This window comes from Varroa jacobsoni, unplaced genomic scaffold (genome assembly GCF_002532875.2).
Source record: "Varroa jacobsoni isolate VJ856 unplaced genomic scaffold, vjacob_1.0 scaffold_221, whole genome shotgun sequence".
Lineage (NCBI taxonomy): Eukaryota > Metazoa > Arthropoda > Arachnida > Mesostigmata > Varroidae > Varroa > Varroa jacobsoni.
The window spans coordinates 516,006-540,378 of NW_019213123.1; the positions used below are offsets into that span (position 1 = coordinate 516,006).

Sequence of the window (24,373 nt, forward strand, 5' to 3'; positions counted from 1 at the left end):
GTCTGAATAACTACGCACATTTGGAGGCAGAAAAAAAAATGTTTTCCTTTTATAGTTCTAACTTTCGTTTTTTTTTTTTTTCTTAAATTATATGATAACTACTAATTTAAATTTCCTGACAGAAATGTTTCTCATAACTTCACCTTACGAATTGGCTGAAGCAAATAGTTGACCATAAAGGTATGTCCTAAGCGAGAGTTCCAGCTTGAAGGTCGTGAGATAACATTAAGAACGGATAAACACGTAACGTGTTCGGTAAATATGTAATTCTAGCGGGAGGCTACGATCTTAGGACAGAGAGATTACTACGTCCCTGGCAGATACGCTTTGTCTACACAGGATGTAGCACGATTTTAGCTATGGTTGTATCATAGAATATCTGTCTACCCGGTGTTTTGGGTTAGACAGGGTGTCGTTGAACCGTTTAAATAACCTTGCTTAGCTGCTCGGCCCGAAGACATCAACTGAAAGATTGTCTCTGGCCCAGTCTGTGTCACTGCGAACGAGAACGCCCACTTGTCCTTGTCAGGGGAGGAGAAAAAGCAATGAAGGCCAGGCAACCAACGACAAGACAACATAAGTACGATTCGAAAAATAAGTGTTCCGCGTTGTTATCGTATACAAATCAACTTTATCTAGATTTCAGTTATCTAAACGCATATTTCTCAACAGACGGATCCGATTGTGCCTTTTCGGTATAATCGTCCTTCCTTTTTGGTTTTCCTGTTGATACGTTCAGTGTGCCTTAATGATATCATCTGCCTAAGGTTCGCTTTGACATATTGTACCTTCTAATAGAGTTTGACTAGTTACGCTCTTTGTTAAGGCTTACGTTGCATGCGTATGGCATAGATAGGCACCTTATGTACTCTTACGATTTTCGGAAGTAGTTTCAAACTCTACGAACGATGTTAATAAGCAAAGATCAGGTGAATACCATAATAAAAAGTTGAGCGTGAATTGGAGCAATGAAGACGCCCTATATTTCGCATTATATAATTGTATTATGTTCCACATTTTTTTTTTCAAAAAACATGCTCTTATATAAAAACTGTCTGTTGTTGGGTCACTTAGTCAGACCACACACGTCAGACGTCGTCGTGACGATCCGGATATAGCTAGTTTAGACGAAACGATGCTTGGCAACGTCCCAAATGTATTACATCAGACCCAACGTTTTAAGATGCCACAATGAGTCATAGTACCATTTTTTCTGATGCTCCGAGTCCGACTAACTGAGATCAGTTGTCCCTCTGTGAAAATCCAACATCGTGGGACAATACAGCCTAAGTATGCGAGGCATATAAGCCTGTCATTCTATATGCCAACAGTTTAGCAAGACAGCGGCCTCCATTACGTGACGTACTCATTCCGAAACCGATACATAAATGGTAAAGACGTAGTTTGAAAACATCTCACGTCATTTCCACCTGAATATTTGCTATTAAAACCCCTGATTATGGTTCACCTGCGTCAGTAAAGGTTGGAGAACGCAAGACTTCACAGTAGATCAAACCTCTTCGGGTTGCCCTTACATTAAAATCCTTCTTCTATGGGAAGAAGAACTGCAATGCTCTAGTGGGGTGAACCCACTATGACGTCTTAGTGACCTCAATAATCCTTTAACATTTCAAACCCGAAATGAGAAAAGAAGATGGTTATATATATTTTATAGGGAAACCCATTCACTTTGAGCTCGCTTACTGTTTATATTGCCTCCACCTAGATGTTCCTGAAATGGTCCTTACTCCCCTGTCCTTGGGCGCTTCTGCCATACGAGTGACTGGATGAATATTCATGATCCTAGTCAAAGAGCTAATATTACTATCATACACATTTTTTTCAGTCAATCGTTTGGGCTTTTTTTTTTTTTTTTTTGTTTCAGATGCTAGTCGTTAGCACTTCATTTCATATGGTAGTTTAATGAAATCCAACGAATACTAAAGTGGACACACGATGCTATGCGCTATAAATTGTAGTGTTTTATTGTACGAATTTTTGAGCTATCATCATGTAGCGTGGTATCCATGAGTATCTGTAACAGATACGTGTACACTGTTATGGTAGTATCGGTCGCGTTTTGTCTACAACATAACGCCATGTTGTTTTTCATTAGCTAGAGGATATTTCAATTGAACTGACATATCGTAGTGTTGCGGTGGCCGTACGACAACTTCAGCACTGGGCATAGCTATACATCATTCCCTGTTAAGATAAAGCACCTTTCATCAAATAATCACGATACACTTTACTTCAATTTAGCTTAATTGGTCGTAGTAATTTTTTTTTTTGTAACTTAAATCATATGGCTACGTATTGTTTTCTGTAGTATTCGTTCGCAAATGATAAGATTTTTAGGATAAACAGGCGATAGAATGACTAAAAGCTAGCAACGGTTCGCCGTAAATATCTTTTCCAGTTGCTCTAAGCGAGCGCTCTTTACCGTCGCCAGGTCCTAGGAATGAAACAGCGTGACTGAAACTCGTAGGTAATAACTTCCTTGTCCCTTTTAATTCGCGCAGATTCTGTTTTCCACCGGTAACACCACGGTCAGCCTGGCATATTTGTACAGGTCGAGATAGGTCGAATAGCTTGTCTGAGCTAGTTCGTGGTCCCGGCAAGGTCATTGAGTTTTAGGTATATACATGTACGATGCCTACGCTATTTCTGCACTGATTTTTATTCCATCCAAGACGAAAACGCACCCAAGTCGACGTATATATGACGCACATTTAACTTGACATGGACATTCGAAGTTCTGCGTTGATGACCGAATAAAAGAGAGCAGAATAAAAGTTAACTGGCAGATACTTTTCTGCACACCTAACAAACGCATGGACCGCACTTAGTTTTGATATACATTAAAGAAGTTTGGCATAACAATTCTATTTGACGTAAAAGCTATAAATTCGTCCATCTCGATTGAATCGAGCTGAATGCAAACAGAGGTGTAACAATGTTTCTTTTTGCTGTTGTAACAACGTCAAGACACTTTTCGCAAACACGATTTTATGCTCCGAGTAAATTTCTCTATCTTACATTTGAGTCAACGTCCTTGCTATTCTATTTAGATAGATCTAAATGTGTGTCCTTTGCCGTCTCGTTTTGATGACTGTGCGAGCGAACGCGTCCGCACAGAACACGCCAAGGACTACCAAGGTCTGCCCTCCTCCTCGTTCTGCGAGCCAGGTTGCTCAGACAGATTCTGAACCTCCTGCCAGCTTGATCTGCCCCGTGCCTCGTTTTGCGCCCACACTGCTGTTGGCACGGCAGGCAGCTATCCAGGCAGCGATCCTGGCAGTCACAAGCGGACGAGAACAGAGAAGATCTGCCTCGCTGCGTGGAAAGCCAGAAATAGAGGCTTTCTCCTTAAAGCGAACGTCTAAAGGGAAAGCAGGGGACTGGCTAGGATAGTGGTGGAGCAGCAGTTAGAAGGGAAACCATCCAAAGGCAAAAATCGACGCGCCCGGAGTACCCTTTCCCATCCGAAGGCAAACTGCCACCGCTTCCAAGACTGCCACCGATCCAATAAACTCACTGGCACTATGAGTGTCGTGAGAGACAGTACATAACAACGCTCGTAGCGCGTTGCGATCGTATCTGTCCGTGACCCTACTTCAAGCAATCCATTGAACGTCCGTTGGGGTGGTTTCGGCAGGAGTCGCTGATTACGCTCCTCTGCTATCTTTGAACAAAGTTTAGTCGAAAGTTCACAGTGATTTTGGGTCCCCAAGTGAAACTACGCGTCCCTTCCAGCTCGTACCGTTCTGAACCGCCGAAGTTCTTCTCGTCCGTCGTGTGCGTGTGTGTGTGTGTGATAGCTCATATCAAAATCAGCTCCCGTCTACCGTCAGCAACACAGAACCAGTGCGTTGTGTCCAAATTAAACAAGTAAAAAAAAAGAAAGAGCATCAAAAACACGGAAAAATATGTATCCGAAGCGACGTTTCCCGACAGAAACAGCTCAAGCAGACGCTAGCACCTTGCCAACTATCACCTTGAGGCATGCCTCCTAACTGACCCCTAGGGGCAGACCAAACACCAAATGGATTGAGATTATAATCTCATCAACAGTCATTTTTCACCACTTTTGATTAAAGCAAAAATCATAGTCTAAACTAGTGATGGCCGATCGCGTAATGTTTTATTGTACCTTTAGCATATCATAACCTTGTTCTGATTAGCCTTCATACCCCTTCGATGTTAGTCGTCACCTGCCTGTGCCTAAAGGAGTAGAGAAGGCGGCTGCGTTCATTATCTTCTGATCCTGCTCGTCTACACCACATAGGAGAAACTGAAAAAGAATAACAAGCCATACTTGTCTGTAACGGACGTTCACCATGGGTGGAGCGTACGTAGCGTGTTCTGACAAATGAAATACGGGCACTTTGCCTTTGTTGTCCAGTCAGAAGCTATCGCCGTCCTCTTTTTGATTGTTTTGGTGGTCCTGCTGCTGGTGCTATTGAGTTCTGCCACTATTGTGTCCTGTGTAGAAACGAAGCGTTATTATTCTAGGGAGAAGATATACCCTTCATGTCAGGCCTCAATCGGCTTGTCACTCTTATCTCACCGTCGTTAAGTTTTCATTAACCAAAAAACCACATGCAATACGTTGGCACGTTCAATGTATTTAGGTGACATTATTTGGATACAAATTATGCAACTTTGTTCCTACTTGTCATCTTCTTAGGGCTCGTTTTTGAGACGAACGCCAACACCTCCCAGTGTTCACCAGCCCTTCACCTTGACGACGGCTCTATACTCTCGCTGTTTGTCTCGCCCTTTGAAGCACGACACAGAGGGCACTTAGTAAAGCTGTTAGTCAGCGCGTACGACTGCTGATGTGCCGCTCAATGTACAGAAAGCTTGTCTCACAGAAGGCCTTTCACTTACCCTAACACTACCGCATCGCTTCCCTTCCCACGGCTGCTTGCCCTAAGTTCGTACACTTTCTACCGAATTCTCGATAGAGGGTGCACCGAAATTGCAGCGTCTCACTAATCGTATATATAAAAATATATATGTATCTATAGGATGAATAATATTGTTCGAATGTGATCTAACCACACGTTTTCATGCTAATGCAAAGTTCCGGAAACAGCTCGCCCATTTGTGAACCGTAACGGGTAGACTGTTTGCGAAATTACCTTGAAGCCAACTAGATCCTCAGTTTAATAATATCAGTGATTCAGTGTTACTATCTGTTAGGGTCGCATTGTTTTTCTGTTAGTCAATGCCGACTATAGAAGAACGCAATTCGTTGTCGAGCTTCAAGTCACGTTACTTTATCTGATTTCTATAGAAAATTCACGCTCCATAATTCTACCCAAGCAAGCCTTGAACTGACCGCTTAACTACTGGCCAGTCGAATATTCAGCCTATTTGCTCGTCGCTTGGTGAGCCGTGCGCGCTGGTTTCACGCAGGAGCGTATTTATAGTTACATAGAAAGTCTTCGTGCAACCGCCGCACCCTCCTTGATAGACGCTCGCGAGAATCTCGCGGCCGAGCACTATAAGAGCACAGACCAGACTTCGATTTGTCACTGACGGGTTTCGTCTGATTTTTGAAGGTGCACCACGACAAACATTATGGTTGACCAGGCCATTAAGGATAAACTTGAGGCTGGCTTTGCCAAGCTGCAGGGGGCGGCCGACTGCAAGTCGCTTCTCAAGAAGTACCTCACCCGTGAAGTGCTTGACCAGCTGAAAGATAAGAAGACTGGCATGGGCGCGTCGCTCCTGGATGTCGTTCAATCCGGTGAGTTCTATTATTCGATATTTTAAAGTGCTACAGCTCAGCTCATCTCGAAGGGAGGGTTAAACGTGTGTAGTCAAGCGTGAACCACCTACCTGCTCCATAGATGCGTCATAAATGGATAAATCGATTATCCACTTTGTCGTAGTCCGATGCTCATACGAATCCGAGGGTTCGCCTGTTCCAAAATCAAATCAACACCCCTCATACACAGCCAGAGCTGATCAATATCCGCAGGTAGGTAATAGAATGAATGGGTTAATAGTAGTGCCACTGACCACTTCTTAGACTGATTGCATGCAAGAACAGTCTCCTCAGCTTAATCCTGTGAACATAAATTAAGCATCCATTCTACCGCCTCTGAATTGGTTTCTGTACTTTTAGAGATCCCATTCAACGTGATTGCTGGCGTTCAAATGATCTAAACAGTTGAGATTCGTTAGGTCAAACCCTTACGGTTACTGGTGTGCATTCAGCCTGATCGATTCAGGCAGCGCCCTTAGCTCGAGCCGCTTTTGGCTTTATAACGGTCAGAAGCGGGGTCACAGAATTTTGGCACCCATCCAGGCAAATAAAGGTTCAGGGTCACAAGCGTACACAGCTCTTTAGCAGACTCCCATTCACTCTGCAAATGAAAAGCCTGAATTTATTAGGCCTAATGTATGTATGAGGTCTAACCGAGTAAATAAGAGCTAAAATTTTCTGGAGCAACCGCTTGCTTGGTAACCAAATTCTGATGTGTCTGCACAAATAGCAGTTGGTGGTTTCGATGCTTCTATTTCTGAATTTCGCCCTGTGACCGAAATAGTAGCAACTTCGTATCAAATCATAGATATATTTTACGTCTATGAAAATTTAAGGTGTCGTCACAGTATTAGATATCGACAAGTGGTAATATTTCTAGAGGTAATATTTCGATGAATTGCGGACTAAGAAATTTTGTATTTGTATGAACGCAAATAGTAATCACCCATCCTGGTCTAACCATGAAGGTCGTTGTCTTGATTCTATTTGTTCGCTGTGATCTACCACGATTTGATCGACCAACGCCCATAGTTATCTTGTCCTAATGTAACATATGGAATCATGAACACACAACGAGTAACGCTAGAACATTGTAGAAAGTTTTCAAGCGTAAGACCGATCAGCTCTGCTACAAGCCCAATTCTGATCGTTGCACACATATATATATATATATATACAGTGGACTTTTGCGTTCCATGTCAGCGATGGTCGCTAGCTCAGTGAACGCCGGATATTAGGAGCTGTTGTCGATCCATTCTAGATTTTCTCCAAGCCAATCATTCGTCGTTGGTTGCACTGAAAATTTCATGTTCGATGCTCTTTGAGACTAGCCAGTAAACCGTTACTATATTTAGGTATGTACTAAGAGCACGATAGCACGGTGACTGATCTTGATTCCATCCCCATGGACCAGGCAAAGGGCTATTTCGACTCTTGACAACAACTATTCTTATAGTAGCATTACGTGATTCATTACGCTTATCTCAGCAAGCTCCCAATTGTTTCAAGAAACACTTACGATACAATGAATGCTATATAGCCTGCTGGTTGGTCCTCTTCTGGTAGACCCACTCGTAAATAACTAACGTAAAAATTACCAATCAGCCATCCTTAAAGTTTACAGAATTTGAGGTTTCGGTAAGGTAGCGATAAGTCTAAAAACATACCGAGGCAGAATGACGGCCTTCCCGCCGCGGAAGGCTATTCCGAACTTTTTATCACATACTGCGACAGATGAGTTGTGTGAGCTGTTAGCTGATCCCGTCAAAGACACAATGTCCTTTACTTAACACTGTGTTTTTGGTACAAAGCGCATTTATTAAACCTAGTGCTAGCAACCTAATGTAATGATTATTCAAGGATCGAGGATCCATTATTGTCAGTATTTGATTAATAGAAATCACTCTACTTGGACAAAAAGTAAAAGCTTCCAAAGACGTTTTAACTTGCCTAACGAATTAAGTCCAAACGCGTAAAGCGTTTGTACCTAAAGAGTCCGTCATTAAAGCAGGGAGCCCGCCTATCAGCTGCGCGCAAAATATAGTGGAAACGACAAATACAAACGAAGGTTCAGTCCTTGTCTGATCTTTTTTTGCTACTCAAATAGTAATCCATAGGAAAAATATACTATATATTTCTGTTCATATGAATGTACTATCCCAAAACGGTGGCAATTTTTTTTATATTGCGTATCTGTAACATTTCTCGGTGCGCAGGTATGGAGAACCTGGACTCGGGCGTCGGCGTATACGCGCCTGATGCTGAATCGTATAAGACATTCGCTCCCCTGTTCGATCCCATCATCGATGACTACCATCAAGGCTTCAAGCCAACGGACAAACACCCCCCGTCTGACTTCGGCGACCTCAACCAGCTCGTTAATGTCGACCCCGAAGGAAAATTTGTCATCTCGACGCGTGTCCGGTGCGGTCGCTCCCTCCAAGGCTACCCCTTCAATCCCTGTCTCACTGAGGCGGTAAGTGTTCTATGTAGCAACATGTGCTACAAATTAAACTAGGCTAAACAAGGTTGTATTCTCCTGTCATTTATACCAGTAGATTTACTGCCAAGACAATGTTTTCGCAAGCCACTCTAGACGTAATTGTTTGTGCTTGCACATAAAAAACATGTTATCATGTTTGAAAAAATGCTCCTATCTGGAAGGAAACATAAATGAAAGTTTAAAAAACTGGCAGCCTCCATGACTTCGCTCAATATAGCACACATTCTGGCGTCAAGCGCGATGTCATGTATATTATTCTTGCGACGACAAACGTGTCTTCAACGTAGATACAATTCAATATGATTGTATCACAGATCGACTATGTATTACAATGGTTGTCACGCAAGAACAAGTGGTAGGGACCGCTCTCTATGAATTGAATATCCTTTATGGCACAACTTAGTTTGCTAGGCGTAGCAATGACGTATGTTCGGCAATCAATTATTTTAGTTAGAGATATATATATAAGTGGAGGGGCAATGTATGCACACGTTCCATTCTGTAAGCGTCACGAATTTGTTGTAGATATTGAACCTGAAAGAAAGATGGCGCATGTATTTATAGTCGAAATTCATCTGCAGCATAGATGCAAATCAGAGGCGCGTTTCGCTATATTCTTTAAGAAGATGGTATGTGTGAAAACGAGGTGGGGGCACCTTAGTCCAAATCTAGCGTCCCGTTAGGTTACATACGTGCGTGTATTTTCAATTGGTCGAACACTTACTTTTTCGCAGGTTACAACTCGACTTAAGAGCTCAATTATTGATAGCGGTTGAAATTATTTGCTGATAAGTAGACATTAAACTGTATTTATGGCTTCCATTTGTGTTTCGTATTTTTCTTTTCAGAAGAAAATAGTGATAATATTAGCGACGTAAAAATTGCAAAAATAACTCTATCGCTCGTAAAAAAATTAGGCCGAATTTCGTATTTGCGCAGTTAGTAATCGTCGTGGCAAACAAGCTGACTTTGTCATAATCAACTTTTTTTTTTATCAACTTTGACGATGGCATGTTATCTTTCTCATTAATAATAAAAACTACTCAACAGCGAAATAGATATACTTCATAGCTGGATAATTAAGGGCCCTTCATGTAGCAATATTCCTAGAATATAAATTCCTTTATTTTTCAATCAAACGCCCATTAACTTAAGTTATTTCTAAAACTCACCGAAGATTGATTTCTTTGCCATACGCCCGCTCCTTATTTTGAGAAAAATCCCGTGCTGTGTTCAATGGACTAATTGAATAGATTCGAAAACCAACCATGAGAGAATAACAGAGAGGTCGTTTTTATCCCTGCTATTGTTTTCATTATCCAAAAGCCTTGTCTGTCTTGTAACAGCAACAACAGGAGGAGGACGTAATAACTATGCGCCTGTTCAGTAACGAACATTTTGAACGCTAAACCCCTGTACCGCCACCGTAGAAAGCAACACGGCGGTCCGTCTCGTCGTTCACAAAAGCCCCACGCAGAGGTGCGAACGTGGCGAGCCGCATTAGCCATACTGTATTGGTTGCAGTAATGATACCGCAAGTCTGACGATTAAGTTTCTTAAACATAAGAACGACGTCTCCAACTGACTTCCGCTGAACCGTAAAGGGCAGTTGTGGCGTGCGTGCTTTACTGCTCCACAGACTCCAGAGTTCCCAACAGTTGGCTGACTGCTTGGTTGGGAGAGAACCTTCGATCTCCTTGCCCCGCCTTTTCCTCTTTTAAGTTAAGATTAGCGGATTGCTATATGTAGAATTTGGTCTCAGAGATAACGGCAGCGAGTAAGGATCGTAAGTCTTATGACGACTCTATCGACGCATGGCGAATCATGGAAGTGTCTTTGTTGGCATTGTATCGTATGACAACTTCCAGTCACAACCATTACACTACTCCCTAAGAGATTTTAGGGACTATATATATATATATATATATATATATATATATATATAGAGAGAGAGAGAGAGAGAGAGGGAGAGGGGGGAGTAAGAGAGTCCTACCATTATAGTTACATGTTAGACGGGATAGATACAAGCCACACGTGAATCCACGTTCTTTTAGCCTTGCTATTCTCTCTCACTAAACTCACTGGACGTAGGACTTATTAGATTGAAACACGCACGAAGGTACCTCTGCTGAAAGGAATATATCATGTAATAGTACCAAAGTAAATAATTCCGCTTCATGGGAAGGGAGCGGAGTAGTAGATTGGACGGCCGACAATAGGCCGTTATTGCGTGGACGCTATAGTAAATATTTCTAAGTTTAGAGACTTGAACGCTCGACAAATAACCAATGGACCATAACCATTACGAAGTTGGGTCGAACAGTAGAGTCAATAAATAGGACAGAAAAATATACAGCACACAACAAGTTATTTGTGGGAGTGGAAGCAACTTGCCGTTCCGAAATAACCAGCTAATAAATGATTACTGCCGAATGGGTGTCAAAGTTTTTATTAGTATATAGTTTACATGTTTGTTTAGTTGATTGTACAACACCCGTTTATGTGATAGAGCTTAAGATGATGAGTTGCTCGTTAATGTGCCCTATGAATATATTTACTAGCCTTTTAAACAATTAATTTCTAGAAAAAACAAAAATAGATATAGATCTTCTGTGCCTCGTAAGCCCTTCGTTCAAACGCAATTACTTACTTTATTAGATGTAACGTTTCTTATCATCTTCGGGTTTACCTTTTCTGTTTCATAATCCCGTGCTGTTTTGCTTCACAACTACTCGTCTCTAAATACCGTGATGGGCACTTGCGACCTAAACAGCAATACAAGGAGATGGAGGAGAAGGTGTCCACGACTCTGAAGGGTCTTGATGGCGAGCTCAAGGGCACTTACTACCCGCTAACCGGCATGGACAAGGCCACCCAGCAGCAGCTAATCGATGATCACTTCCTCTTTAAAGAGGGTGACCGTTTCTTACAAGCCGCCAACGCGTGCCGCTACTGGCCCTCTGGACGCGGTATCTACCACAACGACGCCAAGACCTTCTTAGTCTGGTGCAACGAAGAGGATCACCTTAGGATCATTTCAATGCAAAAAGGTGGGGACCTAAAGCAAGTGTTCGGCCGTTTGGTCACGGCCGTCAAGGCAATCGAGGCCAAACTGCCGTTCTCGCGTGACGATCGTCTTGGTTACCTTACCTTCTGCCCGACTAATCTCGGCACCACGATCCGTGCCTCTGTGCACATTGCCCTGCCTAAGCTGGCCGCCGATCGCGCCAAACTCGAGGACATCGCGTCCAAGTACTCCCTCCAGGTCCGCGGTAAGTTTTTCATAATAGCACAGTATAAAAAAAATATATACAAACAAGCACAGCGGGAACTAATCGAAGAGAATCAGCCAGATCGTTTGACAGTATTTTTGTTTGTCAGCTCCAGCGAGGTCAGTTTAGAGGTTGTAAAAGGTTTTTATATATACTCGTTTATACATGGGCACGTAAGCTACACTCACAAATCAATAGGATTAACTTAGTCCGATTAAAAAAGATGACTGCCATTCGCGGAATAGACATCGGCATAAATAGGCCTAAACAGTCAGTACCGTCATTTATCCTGATGTGCAATGTAAGTAGAGTCAAAATGAGTCCACAGAGCTGATCATTCTCTTAGTTATCATAGAGTTGGGCAAGCGCGATAATGATAGGGCAACAACAGTAAGAAGTTTAGCCCTTATATATATACATACATATGTAAGCAGTAGGTGTAACTTCTGTTCGAGCTCAGTTCCGAATATAATAACGATTGGTTGTTAGAATTAAGCAGGATCATATAATTGCTTGTGAGAAGAAGGGGAGGTACCAGACCAAGCTTTTCCTTGTTGGGCGTATCGATTTCTATGAAATCCTATTCATAAGAAAACGAAGCATCCATCCAACATTATTTTGGTAGCAAAGGAAAATATTTCTAACCTTCCTTTTAATTATGTTTAGTCATAATGAGAATTAAACGTTTTGAGAGCTATGCGCATAAATGAATTATCGTCCTATACAGAAGCCGAAAGTGATTCTTTTGGGCCTGTATGCCCTTTGGTTTGCAATGTAAACGAAGCGCAATGTTCTGGAAGTATAATAGACTAGGCCACTTGTCTCGTTCCAATATAGAAATGAAACATTATAATTAAAGTATCTCCCTTCTCTACCCTAAACCCTGCAAGACTACAGCTTTTGTGAAAATGGGGCAGTCTATTTAACAAATGTAGTTGTGAATAGTTCCTTTATTACGCTTTAGCGCTTCTGACTGTTACTAAAAACAGCTGTGCGCACACTTTTTGTGTAACTATAGGTACCCGCGGCGAGCATACCGAGTCCGAGGGTGGCGTCTATGATATTTCGAACAAGAGGCGCATGGGTCTCACTGAGTTCCAGGCGGTCAAGGAAATGCAGGACGGTATCCTTGAGATGATCAAGCTCGAGAAGGCTGCCGGTTAACTGGCGCCTAGTTACGACACCGCCCTGTCTCCGGCAAAACGCCGTGGTCTGGGCACTCAACATCAACAACAGCATCTGCCCGAGCGGTCCGCCAAAGAGACAAGAGATACTATTTACGTAGCAACGGGTTGTACGTAAAAAATTGAAAAAGATCCATCTACAAAAAATACCGCTTACCTATGAATAACCAATTCCTTGGTATATTCTTCAACAGAGGCCGTATCCCGAAGTCACTACAAAAAGCCATATGTATTGGCTAGGCATTACTAACTTGCTTGAGATAAATATGAGCGTGTGATAATTGATGATGTGCTTCATGTTAGAGCAAAAAACCAGGAAAATGAATGAAACACCGAAGGAGAACGCGTTCGCGATTGTCACCACTGCGCGGAAGCGACGTTCGCACTTCATTGACGTCAGGCGTCCGCTGATCTGCTACCATCGTAGCTTGGCCATAGCTCGGTCGTTCAGCGTCACTCAAGTACTGGACTTGCCAAGAGGGCAGTGAACGACCGCGCTAACCTGACCGACATCCAATGAAAAGCGTACTGTCGAACTTCACACGGGTTTGGGAACAACAAAACGTATAATGGCAAAAACAGAAAAATAAAGACGGCTACAAAGATCACTACAGTGACGCATGACCCAACGATGTTCATTTCATCATCGTAGATAATTGTTAATACGGCATTTTCTATATATATATACATAGCTAATGAAGATGGCGATAACGGGAGTTAGCGCTATTATTACTAAACGCTACCAGTGAAGATTTATATTATTGGCACTATATATATATATAGACATCTAATGTATTCATGCGATGATACGACCCTATTGGCGCTACCATACGAACTGCAGTCGACTATTATTTGGCCGTGATTTGTCTATTCTGATGTTCGAAGACAAAAACATATTATCGCTGAGGTCCTACGAGAATTATGAGATTACTACTGATTGTCGAGTAAATGCTGAATTGTACAATATATAAACCGAACGCGTGTTTGCCATTTGCGATTTCTGAGCATGAAAAACGTGAGCTCTAAGTATAGTCGCCAAATTACTTATACGAAGAATATAGCTAGTGGAATCGTGAGAAGAACAAACATTTGAGGAAAGGACACCGAGTAATATCACGAACGATGATATCGCCCAGATAGATGCTAAAAATCATATGTATGACGCCAACATGTCGCACACAGCCTCACGTTTTGTAAGTTAAGCAATGCATAGCTAGTATAAAGGAAGGTTCGAAGACACACGAGAAGACTTCAGAGAGAGAGAGAGAGAGAGAACGAGCGAGAGAGAGAGAGAGAGAGAGCGAGAGAGCGAGACTATTATCAAAGCAAAGCGAAAATCGAACAGCAATGATATGCTTCCGCCTGTTTTCGATATGGAGGCCCGCTGTTTCCAACTATTCGGCGGTATAGATGTTATGCTATATAGACCGGTATGGCCGGAACGGGCCAAATAAGCTCAATATCCTAGAGATCTAACAGTAATAATTATGATGATGGACTATATAACGAGATGATGATAACTAACGAAATAATACAGAAAGAATGGCAGCCAAGCGACGACAACATTACGTAGTTGAATATACATACAGCCGCAATGTTCAACTGGGTCCATGACAAGAGCAACGATTGATTCTAACAACAACAACTAGTAAAAAAAAAAAAAGAAAAAAAAAAAGCATCTACAGTAACGACAGAATCGAAAAACAGTAAGGAGATCAATAAACAATGCATCATCAAACATCATCAAATAATCCATCCTGTCGTTATTGGGTCGCAATAAATATAGATAGGTCGTATAATACTGCTCTAGTCTTTCAGTGCCAATAGATTTTTTTGTATGAGCTCGTGGCAATATACGGAAGGTGGCACGACAGTGCCTCAGATACTGAAGAATCAATACTGGATATATCTAGTTCGTTTTTGTGCAGTTTTTACACCAAAGCAGGCCGAATAAAGTGCGACATTTTCTCTGCAAACACCATACCTTTGCCCTCGATCCTATTCTCGACAGGGATTTCTATTCACCTCAGAAGTTCTAATATTGGCACAATGATCAAAAGCAATAATCGATTTTCGTGTTGCTGAGCGCGCGTTGACATCTATGGCTGAGCGCATGATTTTATGGGCCAGCTAACTGAATCCGGAATTCGCTACTTTTTACCGTTTCGTTGGGCTGACTGGCTGAATCATACGGGATTTGGGCCGAATTATTATTAATCGGTCCTTCTATATTTGTTGTAGGCTTGGCAGTAGTGAGAACTGCTGTTGTCATCGCAATCTCTGTCGCTGATTTTGTTTTCGGGGCTACAGGGCGAACGTGTCGTCGATCAAAATTTCATTGTTTTCACGCATGGAGATTCGTCAACCGGGTGACCCTTGCAACTGGCAAGACCATAGTTGCCTAAACAAATCTTAGAACACAAAAGTACGCCAAACATATATCGCCATATAATATTTAAAATATAAGATCCGAGCACTTAAAACGTTGAGGATAAATAGCTAAGGTTTGTTACGGATCAGTACGTAATAGTACAACAGTTCTGACTATAATGTCATGAACGCTTCTTTTCGTGTAGCGCAATACGAACTTGCCTCAATCTGTATCACTGACTTAAAAATTGGCATACAAAACTAGCCGAGGTAACGTTTCATATAGGACTTATCGTGTCTGATACGCGGTTCTGAGCCTATGTTATCCTAGGTCCTGTTGGTTAGTCACGCTGCTCGATCGGCTTTGAGTCCATGTAGAACTTACGTCTTTCGTTACACAAGAAAGTGTTTTGCCGAACCAGATCCTCACAGCTGACGTTCCGGCTGGCGTTCTACTTTAGGTTATAAAGGTTTTCACCGAAAGTACGTGCTGCCGGAGTATATCGAGTACTTTTAAACGAATGAAACGAACAGCTGCCCTATGAAACAATAAAAATGTGTCCCCAAGGTTATTTGCTTGCCAATGCAATAAGCTAAAATAATAAATATTTTCATGTTTTAGGTCTAGTACGGTTGGTTAGCTCCAAACAAACGGCTGTAGGGGACCTTTGATGCGTTGGAGAGCCGCATCAAGCAAGGTAGCAATGATTGAGCGTAAAAATGTAGGCTTTTTGTACTGACACTTAACGATAGTCACACATACTGCTGTCACTTATCCGTTGGAGACCATTGCTACTTGCGTCGATTTGGTTCCAGTCACGCACATAACACTCAATGTAAGGCTTTAATATGTATATTTTACAAAGTATCTTGGCGTTAGCTGGGCTCGCTGTTCAATCAAGATTCGTAGTCAGTTTTGACGTTGTCACGCTATACGACGTTTACGTAGGCGATCGATGTGGCTGAGTGTCTTCTATAAAGGCTAGAACAATGAAATTAATGCCGCAGGACGCGGCAAGTGTTGGCACAATAGATAAAAGCAGAAACGTCAGGGACGCGACGACGTATTTGCAGTCAGTGGGATGCTGATGCTTCTACTGCGAAAAGCTTCATTGAGACCCGAAAAAAAAACCACTATAGGAAGCGGTCACGTATTAAATCCATTGAATTAGAAAAGGCTGTTTTATTTAGACGATTTCAATACTTCCTGGGGTTCGATTCAATTGAAGCTCTTCAAGTACACAGTCACTTATTAAATATAGGAAGGAGGAAGTTAAAGTCGATTGGGAGGTTTATGCAATTAGATCTGACACTTTGAATTATTATATTAGTAAATGTAGCAAGCCAGCATCAGCGGTAGTCAAGGAAAACCTTATAATTTTAAGAGAGACGGTCTCTGGAAACAAATGCCAAAATCTTAGTCCTAAGCAAATGGTCATAGAATTTTTCTTGGTGTCGTGTCTTTGTGGATAATTTTTATGGCACCTGAACGCATTTCACATGCGGTTATGCTAAGTATTTACTATCAAGTTAAAAAAAAACACACACACACACACACACACAGATTCAGATTCTAAATAGTGTATCGTCTGATTATTCATTTAGCCGCTGTGAGGGGTATAATGCTGTTGCAATAACGCAACGTCCGCTGAAGACTCCAAGTATCAGATAGTTATGAAATCGTTTTTAATAATGTGCATATATATCAGGTTTTATATATTTTTGTACTGACACAGTCAATGTATCACTTACTCACAGCTTCGCGTTGGAATCCAAATGCAGCCTGTTGGACGTCTGGATGTCCTGGGTTCGGGCACAAGTAATTCCGAAAAGTGCCATCAGGATTTTTTATACAATGTTGCTTGCTGTTGTTGTTTTCTTATGTCACTTTCATTGGCAGGAGCAGGTGTAAACGGTTCTCTTTAAAAGGTGATAAGCCTGATCTATTCAAAAATTTATAAATAATAAAAATAATAGTAATGCAGTTGTTTTCCGGTAACTTAGTGCTCAAGACCATTATTTTCACGGATAAAAAGAGAAAAAACCCACCGCTGTTAGGCGTTTTTTTCGTAAATATTGTCGTTAACATTCTCATAGCCACCAAACGAAGTCGCTTAGGAATCATAAGCGGCCGAGCTCACGCCTCGGATTGGCTACTTTCGATAAGCGGCGCGCTTTTTTACGTTTTTCGAAGGTTGTCAGTGTCGAGACTACATGGCTCATCCGTTCCAGCTGGATGAAAAATTATTGTTGCTGTTAATTAATATTAACAGGTATTTTAGTTGGGAGTCGAGAACATATGATCTCGCAAGGTGATATATCATTCCCTTCAAATGAAAACAAATTTCAAGTGACTATGTTCGCTGTATAAATGAACTCTTCTTGAGTGACGAAAGTGTGTGCGTAATTGAAAAACTCAAAAATACTACATTATCACTAAACTTGATTTTCCATACTACGAATGTAAGCTTGAATAACGATGCATGTGAGAAAAAAAACTATCTTTCCTTAATTCCATTCGATAAATTGCTAATACCTGCTGTGTAGTTTCCCGATCTGTTTTTCATTGTCGTATGAAAATGACCTTCGGCAAACGCTATCGGCCCCTTTCTGGTTTGACGAGGCCTAGAAGCACCCGAAGGGTTTTAATATAGGTGTAGGCGTCCGCATATGTTGTTCATTGGTGTACGCGAAACTTTCTTTCCGGTTGTCTCTAACAAGTTTACATGGGTCGACGATAGTAGAGATAACTGAATTATGCCCTTCATTCACAAATCAAGCATTAGTAGGATCACTTGTCATCATGATGCACCTGAAAGATATAGTAGCCTAGAGATTCAGGTAACTCGTGGCTAGTTCTTTAGCGTAGGGTTCTTTTTTCCTCGTTGAAAACAAATTACGCCAAGAGTAAATGGGCCATCCTTCGTTTCGGGGAACTATGCTACATCACGTTAGCTCTCGGCCTGTTTTTTTTTTCTGACCACGAAGCAAGTTAATAACTAATTAGTTAGCAGTTGAGTTTTGCGAATGAAAAAAATCAATTCCACTTCATGTTTCCTCACTTGCTAAACACATCCACCAAGTTTTTAAAGGAAAATATTAAAACATTCATCGAAGTTGGCAAGCTACAGATACTTCAAGTGTTTTGAAAGATCCTTAATACAAACGTTTCGTCTTTTCCTTTCATTTAAGAAACCCTAAACACTTCCTGCCAGCTTTATCAAAAAATGATTACGTTTTTTTGTCTTCAACATTGAAAGAGCTTAGCGATTATCTTGTCAGAGCTGATAATCTAGAACTGTTACATCTCATTTGCGTCTTAGCTTCTTGCCTGCGCGGCTTATATCCAGGAGTTTATATCTTCATTTTATTGAAACCCGGACCACTTTTAATGCAAATATGATTTCTGACCAATATAGTTTAATGTGGCTTTTTACAGACGCCTTTACTTGATGTTCCACAAACTATAGGCCAAAACACGAGTCCACGACTAGCATTACTTGCTATTTATCCGCTTGTCGTCACAATGGCCATATAAAGTAATAGTTCTATAGCCAAGCCCTTTTTAACATGTATTATATACAAATGCTAAGCGCGTTCTTATTTAGCAGTAATTTATTTACCTTGAAATCCAATTGAGCGGATTGGTTTAGAGGTCAACCTCTGACAGATTTACAGAGTAAAACCAAAAACTAATCAATTAATTGCTTTTATTCAAGCCCTACTGTTTATTTGCTAAGTGGTAAGTTATTTTGATAGTGTAAAATATCAATACTGTGATTCGATCCTTTAACGTATACCTTCTCGTTAGACTATTTGCAGACAATTATTACCAAGCATGTATTTAGCTGGTAAGTTTAACGTAATCCTGTTATATAATCGAAAATTTATATAAATAGATATATATTTTCCTCTTTCTAAGATACACATTTATCCAGAAAGTGGCAAGTGTGTTACCGTTCGGTGGCTTCAGCTGGGCGTTCGTAAACATTACGGTAAGTAATTCTCTTATCCTTGTTTATTTATCTTTTAAAGCACACCTTTATCGACATTCGTAAATATTACCTATCCTTGTTTCTCCATATATATCCATTGTCATTGATAGTTTTTATTGTCTAGTTACAGTCGAGGTTCCCGTGTCGTTTCCGGCCCTTTTGAGTTGATTAGCTTGATCGGGGACTAGTTTTAGATAGATTCAAAGATAGAAAAAATCTGATGGAATATGTCAACTGCGTGTCAAAACACTAGTAACGAACACTTTTTTTTTATTAACTATTTAAAAAGTTACATCTAGAGTTAGCCTTTGACCTAATTATCTCTGTTCTGACTTGCAACAATTGTCGCCATAGAATATGCTCTATCGGTCACGTAACTACTGTTTACTTAAACTCACTCAAAGTTACCAATGATGAAAAAAAGGCTTTTAATTGCGATGACGCAGAGATTTATTTTCGCTAGTGATTATTAAAGCATAACCGTAGGTAACGTTAGCTCTTGGAAGTGGCACGACAATTACCATCCATGAGGTTCTTTGTTGGAAAATATTGACAATCACTTCGTAAAATGGACTGAACGATCTCTATTTCCAAGTTTGCCCACACTTTTCGGCCCTCTTTCATTCGAGGGTGAAAGAGTTCAATCGTAAATATTAGTTCGAAGCCGATTATTTAATACCACTCTCTACGGCATTGTGGTGAATATTTCACATTTACCATATGCTCTCTGTATGTGCAATATATTATTATAAATAGGGTGGGTTTCACACGCTTGTAGTATTTCATAAGCATCAGAAATGCAACTGCCAAGCCGTATTGAATCTCTCTCTCTTTCTAGATGTGGTTGTTTTCTGTCGAGCACACAGGGCCAGCAGCTCACATGACAATACCCCGTCGTGTTCGTGAAGATTCTGAAATTGGTTTTCAACTCGGATTGACTTGCCATCACTTCACGTTTCGTGCATGAATCGTGCAGCTTAGAGTGCACGACAAAGTCAAAACAGTTCGGGCCGACATTGACTGTTGACAGGTTACCAATTAATCTGCACGCGTGCGAACGCGAAGCAGCGATTCCTGTCTACTGCTATAGAACAACAGCAAAATTCTACGGCTTTTGACAAACATACATAAGGAAAAGACTTCATGAAGTGATTTTGAGAGACCGCATTTATGCAATGAACTTATGAGCCAGAGCGCGGAGGTAAATTGAGGATAGAATTTAAGTATTTTTCCACTAGCACACGTTCCTAATAACACAAAGCTGCTGAGAATGGTATATGACAACCGCTCAGTACGACATGCCGATTAAGGAAAAGCCGAAGGTTCAAACAAAGTAAGGAGGGTGCGACCAATGTTTATAAATTTGACAAATGTAATCAAAACTTTGTTACGATATCGACCGACGCTACTTGCTAACCTATCTCCAATGACGCTCCTGATTTTTTTCAAGCTGGTCAATGATTCTACCTTCTGGTTGTTGTCTCTTTTGCTAGGGCTTTGTAGTGGTAGTTTATGCAGTTTGCTAATCAAAAAAGATTGCATTAGGTACTACACATCGATAACTCTGCCTGAACTACTCAAGTTATTATATTTTTACATGCTTGTGTATATATGTGCCAAAAATACGCCTATACTCTAAACTGCACAACTACCTTTTCATGATAGCTTGATTGCCTAATTACGGTAAATTTACAAAACCAGTTGATCGATCGATCGAATTGTCAAACTACAAGCACCGTTGGCTTTTTGGCTAACTGAAAATGGCAGTAAGTGCGCAATTATTTCCTGCTATAGACAATGAACAGACTTCATGAGTTCTTTTTATAGTCCTCTTTATTCTATATTATTATTATATAGTTATTTTTTTTATAGCTGTTTTGACAAATGTTTCGTTATAATAAATAATAAGTTCAGTTCAACAATATCAATCGTTAGAGAGAAATTAATATTCGGAGCATGTTCATGTGTAGATATATACTTAGTCACACTGCTGCCAGGATAGAATGTCGGTCCTCATAGCTATATGGATATATATCACGTATAGTCGCAAGCATTACTCATTTATATTATTTGAACAAATGTCATATCCATTTGTTTCCCTCAAGCGCACAAATAGACACAGATATCATTTTGTAGCTGCCTTATTTTCCCTGATACTTAGAATCAATCAGGCATAGTAATCCGTGCTGGCATTCAAAATAGAACAGATGCTGTTTAGCCCGTATTTGACAGAATTTATTGTGAAACTTTGGTCATTGGAACTTTGAATTTTTAGAATTTCACAGTTTGTATGAGTAATACTTTGTTAATAAATTTAACCAATCCTATGCCAATATATTTCACACGTCAGAGCCAGAAAAATGACAATAGAAAAAGTAACTGAATGCCCATCTTTACCATTGAATACCACAGGAGAAATTTCCGAATTTTTAAAAGTAAATGGCCTTTATCACCTGAATACATTACCTCAGCGGTATTCCTTAACGATAAATGGTAGCAGATGGTTCCTGTTCTCGTATATTGTTCGCGTGTGTCGTTTCTATTACGGGAAACCCATTCTACAAAAAAGGCTAATCCAGTTTTCCACCCATGTCTTGAGTGGTATACGTCTACTTTACGACAAATATAAGTTACATTTTATCAATATTTTCGTTTCTACAAGTTCCCTGACAAATATATAATGTCATAAGATTTACGTAGTTTCGAGCAGTTTCTTCGACATATCGGCTCACATGTTCACAATATGCATCAGTTACAATTGTTACCATTACTATTATATATTAATATTATTAAAACGGCTAGTATCTTTGCCCTAGAATCATGACAGAGCTCTCTCGTTGACATTCCTAACTGACATATATATATACACGTACACACACATATACACATAGGCTGTACAGAAATGTTATAAATACGTTGTAGTTAGTATCCACTATAATATGCTGTTAGCGACCGTGACTGTTATTAGCCCTTTATGTCCCTAATCGTTCATTGAAACACATTAAGCTCTTAACTATATACGAATATTTTTTTGCAGTGATATCGCATCGCGCGCATACTTGGTTATCTCACAGTGCAGGGCACAACTCGTTCAGTTCACGTATGGGTATCTGTGTCCTATAAGTTTGAAAGTTTCAAACTAACAATGACGTATTGATGGCTCAGACAATACCGAAAAATTGCAATACTACCTTAGCTTTCTCATATTTGTACTAAATAGATTGCTCCTATACGAATAGATGACAGCCAGCCAAGCGTCTTTTCATAACATCGACAACCATTTTGTCCTAGCCGCTTATTGGTGCTACATGGGTATGCATGCCTATCACTGCTTAATATCCGAGTGCACCTAGACAGCCATGTTGGTACACGATAGTAGAGAGAAAAACGCAATAAAGTTGTTTATCGTCTACGATTCTCGTATCGTGTTGTCTAAGATAAGACCAAGCATATTTTGATGTCGGTTAATTGTTTTCTCAGCGGAATCACCGAGAAAACATTTCACAATTTCGTGTAATTTTTGTTAATAGATTTTATTTTGCGGGTAAAGTTTTCTAAATTTAATATCTGTTATCCAATTGGCTTACTGCTTACATTTGATTAAAGTACAATTTTGAGATATGCAAAGTCTGATTTACCACTGTGAGCGTCCTTCACCAAATATGGTATCTTCTGATCGACTTCTGTTGGCATTTTGCAATGTTACCTTCTTCTTGTTTTTGGCAAATGTGTACGGTGTTTGACGTTTTCAGAATCGCTTTTTAGGCTGGTTTCAACTCACTTGTTTCCGTGCCCCACGGTAAAGTGTGTACTCGTATACATAGATCAAACAGCTATCACTATCATTTTCTGTTACGGTAGAGCCACACAGACTGGACTGTCTCTGTGTATCTATCTGATACTGATGATAATGCACTCGTTATAAAGAGATCTAGCATGTGTTATTCGCACGTGTGTTATATACTGAAGGCAATAGAATAAATGGCTTACTCATGTATCGAAATGGTATATCCTAGTGTGCTTTAGAATAAAAGCGTTCAGAGCCACATTTGACACAGAGTGATTCGCACACACGTTTATAGTAAGGGCCCAAGAACATTATAACAATACTTAACTCACTTAATAAGTGGAAGAGCAGATCTAAGAAGCTGCAGGTAAGCTTTCCCAAGTTGCAAGCGCTCAAGCATTTTTTTATCAGCTGATAAGTTCTGATATTCGACTTTATAACTTTAAGGGAGCCAAAACGCGATTCATTATAATACAAAGTAGTACCACTAGTTCAAAGCTTTTGTTTTTCATTACGGTTCGACCAAACTTTCTCGCCCAATGTTTGGCCACTGCAAACGGTCCACCATGATATATTTTTTCTGGTAATGCAAACCGCCCCCTATATATAGTTTCCACAGAACTTAACTCTTAGTTTCCTTTGCGCGAATAAAACTACAGCTACAGAAGCTAAAACAAATAGAAAAAAAAAAACAAGAAAAACGTTTGCATCCAGTGTAGTTCCTAATGTCCATGTTACAGAATGCTGCACACACGAATATTACCTATATTCACTAGACATTTGGCTAAATATATTCCGCAGCACGGAATCGAAGACAGCCTGTTTCTAACAATGTGTTAACATAATTTCATTCATATGAAATTCAACTTCGCATTGATCAGACTCTAAGCGAACGCCAAGTTGACGAGCGTTGTTTATTTCTTCGTTAACTCTGTCATAGCATCACTTCTTCATGTAGTAGTTCTCTCATGCTCCGTAGTCTGGTAGAGCTTGCATCTCTGTAGGTAGGGCATTCTTGTCCATCAACGGCGAAATAGAGTCAGTACGAAAAAATTCCGACGAAACCTAAATAAAATTTAGGCTAGTCAAATATATGATACGGTAAGTAATGTAATATAATGATTGCTGGACAGAAGTGCGCCATGATACCACCGGCCAGAGCCAGCTAATGTGCTCAATTTAAATAGTAATTTATTAGGGATACATGCTCGTCGACTTTTTTTGGTCCAACAGACTACTTTTAGGTTTTCAATACTTACAGCTACCTTCATGAAAAATCCTAGACAAGAATGGGAAACCTAAGAATTTTCGTAAAACAACACGAGGCTTCAGGCCAGGTTTTCTCAATGTAGTGTTACGATAGAACGGTTTAACACACATATGTATTTTGGTTGAAATAGGTATAACTCTCCGCAATGCAATATTGACATACTGCGCAAAAGCTTTACGTACGAAAGAATATAATATGGGAACCCTTCTCTTT

The 24,373-nt window shown here is 40.4% G+C and overlaps 1 protein-coding gene and 2 long non-coding RNA genes across 5 annotated transcripts in view; 1 reads left to right on the top strand and 2 right to left on the bottom strand.

The window, feature by feature from the left end:
- Positions 1 to 4,935, bottom strand: part of LOC111273744 (uncharacterized) — a 31,929-nt gene extending 26,994 nt beyond the window's left edge. Inside the window, exons 1-2 of one of the 2 annotated variants that reach the window (XR_002688012.2) lie at positions 4,676 to 4,935; positions 4,154 to 4,485 (exon numbers count right to left, since the gene is read on the bottom strand). This is a non-coding gene — a long non-coding RNA (uncharacterized LOC111273744). Of the gene's footprint in view, positions 1 to 4,114; positions 4,486 to 4,675 lie in introns of those variants that run through there. The other variant, XR_002688011.1, reaches the window with a different exon arrangement.
- The window catches only part of LOC111273733 (uncharacterized), a 64,417-nt gene extending 50,004 nt beyond the window's left edge, over positions 1 to 14,413 (top strand). For both annotated transcript variants that reach the window (XM_022855632.2, XM_022855633.2), the window contains 4 exons: positions 5,571 to 5,758; positions 7,996 to 8,255; positions 11,056 to 11,554; positions 12,573 to 14,413. In XM_022855632.2, coding sequence (XP_022711367.1) covers positions 5,571 to 5,758; positions 7,996 to 8,255; positions 11,056 to 11,554; positions 12,573 to 12,718 — 1,093 coding nt within the window. In that variant the 3' untranslated portion in view covers positions 12,719 to 14,413. The remainder of the gene's footprint in view (positions 1 to 5,570; positions 5,759 to 7,995; positions 8,256 to 11,055; positions 11,555 to 12,572) is intronic.
- LOC111273745 (uncharacterized) lies at positions 1,963 to 3,836 on the bottom strand. Its single transcript, XR_002688013.2, has 2 exons — positions 3,040 to 3,836; positions 1,963 to 2,758 (listed from the first exon to the last, which is right to left on the bottom strand). It is a non-coding gene; the product is annotated as an uncharacterized LOC111273745 (long non-coding RNA).
- Positions 14,414 to 24,373: the final 9,960 nt, after the last annotated feature.